General features: G+C 33.8%; 1 gene segment (V, D, J or C); it reads left to right on the top strand.

Annotated features, from left to right (window-relative positions):
• The first annotated feature begins 4,122 nt into the window (after nucleotides 1-4,122).
• Nucleotides 4,123-8,693, top strand: LOC107726912 (T-cell receptor alpha chain V region RL-5-like). The segment is given in 2 exon segments: nucleotides 4,123-4,162; nucleotides 8,380-8,693. Coding segments are annotated over 2 exon segments (354 nt in total).
• Nucleotides 8,694-9,258: the final 565 nt, after the last annotated feature.

Genomic DNA, 9,258 nt, shown 5'->3' with positions numbered 1-9,258 from the left:
ATCTGATTTTGATAAGTTTTGGCTATGGTATCAACATGAGAGATGTCTAATTGTAATTTTCATAACCGTTTCAGGTGAGTATAATTAGCACTTTTAACATTACATGGATGTTTTAACATATATAACTTGTTGATGGTTTATAGATGATGATAAAATTGTATTGCAGGTGCATTAGCAGACAGCATTGGTCCAGTTAACAAGGATACCAATATGATCCGAAGAGAAGGAGATTCTGTGACAATGAGCTGTTCATATGACACAAGCAGCAGTTATGTTTATCTTTACTGGTACAGACAGTATCCAAACAGAGAACCAGAATATTTACTGGATAAAGGTGCCCGATCATGGAGCAGTTATAGAAATCTACCAGACCGTCGGTTTCAGTCGACTACATCTGAATCATACACTGAACTCACTATTAAGAGTGTAACTCTGTCAGATTCAGCTCTCTATTATTGTGCTCTAAGAGTAGCAGCCCAGTGATATAAAATGCCCGAGAAGCTTCACAAAAACTCACACACTCTTATTTCTTTGAACAACAGCAATCAAATGCGTATCAAACCACAGAAAAATATTTTGTAAACCACAGAAATAAATAAATGAGAGGATAAGGTAACACCTATTGAACAATAAACAGTGGTTCATAAACTGAGTTAATTTTCCTTCTTCCAATGAACAAACTAAATAAAATGTTATTAAATTGTAATTGTAAATTGAGGGAAACTAAATAACTGATCTTTGATTAGTAGTAAGAGCAGAGAATTAAAATATCCCAGTTGTTATTTCTTACATCAAAATAATGAAACATAATGAATGTTAATATGAATTATATGATTATAATTTCGGTAACACAAACGGTATAATTTAATTGTTTTTGCAAAACAAATGGAATATGTAATACATGTTTAATATCTGACTGTATTACATTCAGCCCCAAGTGCTGATTCTACTTGGAAATTAATTATTCAATTATATTGCTTTAATATGTGAAATCACATGAACTATTTGTCAAAATGCTGTAAGTTACCAAATAAATAAATCATAAATACATGTTTGCACAGTTTAAGGAAATGTGAGAAATGGCATTTGAGTCAGATTCAGCTCTCTATTATTGTGCTCTAAGAGTAGCAGCCCAGTGATATAAAATGCCCGAGAAGCTTCACAAAAACTCACACACTCTTATTTCTTTGAACAACGGCAATCAAATGCGTATCAAACCACAGAAATATCTTTTGTAAACCACAGAAATAAATAAATGAGAGGATATGGTAACACCTATTGAACAATAAACAGTGGTTCATAAACTGAGTTAATTTTCCTTCTTCCAATGAACAAACTAAATAAAATGTTATTAAATTGTAATTGTAAATTGAGGGAAACTAAATAACTGATCTTTGATTAGTAGTAAGAGCAGAGAATTAAAATATCCCAGTTGTTATTTCTTACATCAAAATAATGAAACATAATGAATGTTAATATGAATTATATGATTATAATTTCGGTAACACAAACGGTATAATTTAATTGTTTTTGCAAAACAAATGGAATATGTAATACATGTTTAATATCTGACTGTATTACATTCAGCCCCAAGTGCTGATTCTACTTGGAAATTAATTATTCAATTATATTGCTTTAATATGTGAAATCACATGAACTATTTGTCAAAATGCTGTAAGTTACCAAATAAATAAATCATAAATACATGTTTGCACAGTTTAAGGAAATGTGAGAAATGGCATTTGAACCTTTTGCAATACACAAAAGAAACCAGGAGAGGGTGATATTTACTTTATATTTACATTGTTAACTATGTTCATCTGACAGTGCACCGAGCTCCTCCTCATTATCACTAACAACACCAAGGCTTTGAATAACAGACTCACGCTTTCAGGACTGAATCATACTGCTTGGATATACTATTCTCTCAAACAATGAAACTATGGTTGGAAATGTTGGTTTTTGCACTGGTTATTGCTGGTATGTAAAGTTAATTTCTTTACGTTTATTTATTTATTTATTTAATAATTATTTATTTTAATTTGTGCATATTTATTTATAGTACCATTTGTAACATGATTATATATTTGCAGAATGTAGACCAGAGGATACAGTTGATCAGCCAGATAAACATGTAACTGAAGCTGAAGGAGGATCAGTCACATTACAATGCAAATATACTGCAACTACAACAACAGCACCAGAACTCTTCTGGTACATCCAGAGAGCAAATGACATTCCTAAATACATGCTGAGGAAAAGCAAATACGGAGGAGATCAGGCCACTGAGTTCCAGGAGAGATTTCACTCTGAAGTATCATCAGATTCAGTTCCACTGACAATCAAGAATCTGCGTGTGTCTGACTCTGCTGTGTACTACTGTGCTCTGCAGCCCACAGTGACTGAAACACACTCAGCTCTTACAAAAACTTTAATCAGTGCTGATCTCCATTCTGTGATACAATCAGCCATTTTTTCTTCATTCATTGTCACACATGTATATATACAAAATCTTAATTTTATTATTTTATCAATATTTTCAATTCACCAATATAATTAATGTTAAAATAGAATAAATGTTCAATGACAGTCAAGATCAAAAACAAAGCTTGCTCTATGTTGGCAGAATAGGGGGCAGGTCTTGATATCACAATCCACACCCACATTATTAATATAAAGCACATCAGTTCTTCAGTGCATTCATTAACCATATGATTTATGTACTCTATTAAAAATAATTATGGTAGACTATATTTCATCATTCAAAACAACATAGAAGGATCGTCCACTTTTAAAAACAGTTCAGATCTGAAAAATCCAAATGGAGAGATATTTATTGATCCTCATAATCATATCAGGTAAAACACACTTTTAGCAGTTCTTAAACAGTATTCAACATGTTAAGCAGTGAGTTCAGTGATTAGAGAGAAAATTTTACATCAATTACATGCATGTGTGATTCTTAACGTCTCCTTTTTAGTTTCACTGAAAGGACTGCGATTGTGAAGTGTCTTATATTACTTCCAGGTGTTTTCTGACAGCATTGGACCAAATGAAGAGGATAAGAGTATAACCAGGAAAAACGGAGAGTCTGTGACACTGAGATGCTCATATGATACAAGCAGCGATTAAATTTTCCTTTACTGGTACAGACAGTATACTAACCGAGAACCTGAGTATTTACTGTTGAAAGGAGCTCGATCATACAGCGGAGCTGATGATTCAGACCGTCACTTTCAGTCAACTACATCCAAAATCTCCACTGAACTCACTATTAAGAGTGTAACTCTGTCAGATTCAGCTCCCTATTACTGTGCTCTGAGAGTTGGACCCCAGTGATACAAAAGACCTAAGAAGGTTTACAAAAACTCACACACAATTCTTGCTTTAAAAGTCAGTAATCAAACGTTTATAATACCACATGTACCACTGAGATTGTAAACAACAGAATGTGGTAACACCTGCTGAACAATTTAGGAGCACATGAAAAAGAGTAGAGAAGGGTATATATGATAATGAACTAAAACAAATTGCTGTTTACAGCAAAATAAATGTGAAATTTCATTTAAAAAATATGAATAGATTTACTATCTTCTATAGATTTACAAAACCAGAACGACATTATCTGACTTCTCATGTGAAATAAAATATTCAATAGGAAAGAATTAAACTAGAAGCTGTGTCAAATTAATTAATATGAATTGCAAGAACAATGATGGTTTAATGATGGTGTAGAACAACTGTTTGCCTTATGCACTGATAATTCTAATATGCACAGTGAGAAAAGATTGCATAAAAAGAGTCACCTTTTTATAAGTATTGATATGATTACATTTAAAGTAGTTCACATCAGTTAAATCAATGTAAGTTAATCCTCTGTATAATTACAATTTGAAATAAAAAGGGATAGAGGATTGGTTGTGATGTCACTAACCACACCCATACTATTCTTAACAGCAGAGCACCTCCCCACTGCAGTCATTTATCAGTGCATCCATTTCAATCATTTATTTCATTTATCAAAAGTCTGCATATGGATGAATCTCAAAAATGATAAATACGAACACCTCCTAAAGCTGTAATCAAAACCAATTAAAAACATAATTAAACTGAGGTATTAACATGGAGATATGTCTGCTACTGATTCTAATAACAATTTCAGGTGAATATATTTTATGCTTTAAAAATCAAATTTGTTTTTGACAAGAATGATGTTTTGGATTATGGAAAGGGATGATGGTTTAATGTGCAATTGCTATGTCTTACATTTTATTGCAGGTGTGTTTGCTGACAGCATCAGACCAAATAAGGATACTGTTATGATCAGGAGAGAAGGAGAGTCTGTGACACTGAGCTGCACATATGATACAAGCAGCAGTTATGTTTATCTTTACTGGTACAGACAGTATCCAAACACAGAACCTCAGTATTTACTGTGGAAAGGTGCTCGATCAAACGGAGGAGAGCATAAAATAGAACAACGGTTTCGGCCAGCTACATCCCAAACATCTACTGAACTCACTATTGACAGTGTAACTCTGTCAGATTCAGCTCTCTATTATTGTGCTCTAAGAGTAGCAGCCCAGTGATACAAAGTGCCTGAGAAGCTTTACAAAAACTCTCTCACACTGTTATTACTTTGAACTACAGCAAACAAATGTGTATCAAACCACAGAAAAGTCAGTAATCAAATGTTTATCACACCACATGTATATCTTTTGTAAACAACTGAGACTCTAAACAGAATGTGGTAACACCTGTTGAACAGTTCTGAAGTATGTGAGAGAGGAGAGGATAGGATATGACATCAAACTAGAAAAACTTGTGAACACACTTGCTGTATGTAATTCAGTTTATGTCATTTGCATAAAGTTACTCCTTAGCATGGTTCCATACAGGGATGTAGGCAATCAAAGCTAAATCATATTCTCAACTCTATATGTTAAACTCATAAAAATAGTGCCAATTTATCTCTATCTCTCTAATAATTAAGTATTATTGCAAAACCAACTTTTTTTATTTGCCTTGTTTTGACTACAGTTGTTGGTACATATAAGGTACATATAAAAATTGTGCACATTCTTGTTCCTTAGACTTAAAATTTAAGTCTAAATATAATGATAAACTAATAATGATAAAGACCACTCAAAGTTCCACTTTTAGGGTGAATTTATAATGGTTTGAGTCTACGTCCTGAATGTTTTTAGGGAGTACATATTGTGCGCATTCAGGTTTGAGACCACTTCCATTTTTTATGGACAAAAAAATACTCCTTACTTTAGAGTTGATCATATCTGGTGAGGGTAAAAATTGTGCACATTCTTGTTCCTTAGTCTTAAAATTTAAGTCTAAATATAATGATAAACTAATAATGATAAAGACCACTCAAAGTTCCACTTTTAGGGTGAATTTATAATGGTTTGAGTCTACGTCCTGAATGTTTTTAGGGAGTACATATTGTGCGCATGCAGAACATTTCAGGTTTGAGACCACTTCCATTTTTTATGAACAAAAAAATACTCCTTACTTTAGAGTTGATCATATCTGGTGAGGGACCAGATAGGAAGAAATTTTCACAGAAGTTGTAAAAATCTTGAGATTTTGCTGAAATCTGCTGAGAATATACAGAGCTAGAAAAGGATGACACAGTTGATCAGCCACTTAAACATGTTACTGAATTTGAGGGAGAATCAGTAACATTGGACTGTAAATATACTACAGCCTCACCATCACAAGAGCTTTTCTGGTACATACAGAGAACAGATGAATCTCCTAAACTTGTGTTACAAAGGAAATCATATGGAGGAGGAATTAATGGAACAGAGTTCCAGGAGAGATTTTACTCTGAGGTGAAACCGTCAAAATCAGTTCCACTGATAATCCAGAGACTGCGTGTGCCTGACTCTGCTCTGTACTACTGTGCTCTGAGGTCCACAGTGTTAACAGGATGCCTCTCTCTCAAACAAATTCAAAAGAAACCTATACAGGGGAGAGAGAAGAGTGAAACCCTGTGAAAAATATACATGAGCTTCACGGGGTAAAATCACCATCATTCACAGGTTAAAAACCAACTTTAATTCAAGAAAATACATTTTGATGTCTCGTTTATAGTTTGATTTGTGATGTTAATGACAGAACTGACAGAAATGGTATCATCTGAATCAGCAGATTCTCATTTAATTTGAAATATATACTGTAATACTTACACAAGCTTTCCACATACTTAACACATTTTCAGTTAAGCTTTTAGAATTATAAGTCCGTGTTTTATATATTGTATAAAATTCATGCCCAAAATGTAACATGTCTATGTTTGTAAGCAGGGCCTAAAACTAACTTTTTGCCAGACCTGCCAATGACCTGTGACTTAAGGAAATATACCGGCCAGAAATATTTTTTACCAGCCACGGAAAAATAAATAAATAAATAAATAAAACAAGCAGTTATGACACCAAAAAAAAAATCACAATCCTTGATTCCAGTTTCGATATCTTGCTAAAACTACTAGCTTAACCAATATAAACTTTTTAGGCTACATTTTTTAAAGACTATTAAATAGTCAGTTGTAAAATAAGAGCAAATCAAGTTACAAGCAATAGCACAAAATAGCCTACTATTCAACAAAGACACAATTGGAAACAGTGCATTTCAGGCAGGTCTAACAGTGATTTTCAGGTAGCCTACATAAATTTAATAAATTATGCTAATCAAATAACACTATAGTCTTTATATCTTTTTTAAAGTTCAAGAGCAGTGAGTGATTGGTTTTTTTGTTCTTTGATCAACATTAAAAACGCAGACAACAGCAGGATTATTGGAATTCTGTGTCTATAACTTTAACTCCGTGTCTACACCACAGCAGCTTCAAGTTATCAACACTGGATGCTACAAAGCGGCCGTCACTTGGACTATTTCAGAAATAGAACTGGGAATCCGATGAATCTCCTAAACTTGTGTTACAAAGGAAATCATATGGAGGAGGAATTAATGGAACAGAGTTCCAGGAGAGATTTTACTCTGAGGTGAAACCGTCAAAATCAGTTCCACTGATAATCCAGAGACTGCGTGTGCCTGACTCTGCTCTGTACTACTGTGCTCTGAGGTCCACAGTGTTAACAGGATGCCTCTCTCTCAAACAAATTCAAAAGAAACCTATACAGGGGAGAGAGAAGAGTGAAACCCTGTGAAAAATATACATGAGCTTCACGAGGTAAAATCACCATCATTCACAGGTTAAAAACCAACTTTAATTCAAGAAAATACATTTTGATGTCTCGTTTATAGTTTGATTTGTGATGTTAATGACAGAACTGACAGAAATGGTATCATCTGAATCAGCAGATTCTCATTTAATTTGAAATATATACTGTAATACTTACACAAGCTTTCCACATACTTAACACATTTTCAGTTAAGCTTTTAGAATTATAAGTCCGTGTTTTATATATTGTATAAAATTCATGCCCAAAATGTAACATGTCTATGTTTGTAAGCAGGGCCTAAAACTAACTTTTTGCCAGACCTGCCAATGACCTGTGACTTAAGGAAATATACCGGCCAGAAATATTTTTTACCAGCCACGGAAAAATAAATAAATAAATAAATAAAACAAGCAGTTATGACACCAAAAAAAAAATCACAATCCTTGATTCCAGTTTCGATATCTTGCTAAAACTACTAGCTTAACCAATATAAACTTTTTAGGCTACATTTTTTAAAGACTATTAAATAGTCAGTTGTAAAATAAGAGCAAATCAAGTTACAAGCAATAGCACAAAATAGCCTACTATTCAACAAAGACACAATTGGAAACAGTGCATTTCAGGCAGGTCTAACAGTGATTTTCAGGTAGCCTACATAAATTTAATAAATTATGCTAATCAAATAACACTATAGTCTTTATATCTTTTTTAAAGTTCAAGAGCAGTGAGTGATTGGTTTTTTTGTTCTTTGATCAACATTAAAAACGCAGACAACAGCAGGATTATTGGAATTCTGTGTCTATCACTTTAACTCCGTGTCTACACCACAGCAGCTTGAAGTTATCAACACTGGATGCAACAAAGCGGCCGTCACTTGGACTATTTCAGAAATAGAACTGGGAATCCGTTTACTTTCGGGGATTTGTCGTGTCGCGCGGCGCCGCATCCTGTGTAGACAATATCACTGATTATAATGGGTTCTTTTGTCTTTTGACACATTGCGTCGCACGTGATTCGTGTCCGGTTTCTTTCTCAAGTGTTCACGTTCACTTAAGAACCAACTAGGATAGGATACTCACAGAGACTGACATTTTTTTAAATCACATAGTTTTTTAAATACTAACTTTTAAATGGGCTGGTTTTCAGACATATTGTTGTGTCTAAAATGTATATCCAGATGTATTTCCTGACAGCACTGGACCAAAAGACAAGGACGCTATAATCAGTAAAGAAGGAGAGTCTGTGACAATGAGCTGCACATACAGTACAATCAGCAATGATGATTTGCTTTACTGGTACAGACAATATCCAAACACAGAACCCCAGTATTTACTGTGGAAAGGTGCTCGATCATGGAACCGTGAAGAGGATATTCAAGACCGACGCATTCAGTCAACTACATCCCAATCATCCACTGAACTCACTATTAGGAGTGTAACTCTCTCAGATTCAGCTCGCTATTACTGTGCTCTAAGAGCAGCAGCCCAGTGATACAAAATGCCTGAGACGCTTTACAAAAACTTACACACAAAAATTAACAACAATAGTAATCAAATGACTCTAAACCACATTCATCCCTTATATAACCCACATGGAATATATACACCACAATATGGTAACACCTTATTTAATGGGTGTGAGAGAGGATCAAAGTAATAAAGACTATTTGACAAATCAAATAATAAAATCACTAAAACAGAAATAAAAGTAATCTAAATAGAAATATTACAAAACCCAAAATCTAATAAAAATGAGAAAAGCACACTGAAATTAAAACGACTGACTGAAAACATAACAATAAAAGCTCATTCAAAAAATATGTATAAATAATAGAATATATATAAAAGGATACAATATGATCAGGGAAGAAGAAGAGTCTGTGACTGGAATGCTCATATGATGCAAGCAGCAGTTATGCTTTGCTGTACTGGTACAGACAGTATCCTAATAAAGAACCTGAATTAATACTGTATAAAGGTGCTCGATCATGGAGTTACAAAGAAGATATATCAGACCATCGGTTTCAGTCGACTACTTCCTAGTCATTACTGATTAT

The sequence above is a fragment of the Sinocyclocheilus rhinocerous genome, unplaced genomic scaffold, assembly GCF_001515625.1.
Source record: "Sinocyclocheilus rhinocerous isolate Xijiao unplaced genomic scaffold, SAMN03320098_v1.1 scaffold606, whole genome shotgun sequence".
NCBI classification, from domain to species: Eukaryota; Metazoa; Chordata; class Actinopteri; order Cypriniformes; family Cyprinidae; genus Sinocyclocheilus; species Sinocyclocheilus rhinocerous.
Note: the sequence above shows the minus strand (reverse complement) of the source record. Positions and strands in the feature narration are given on the sequence as shown.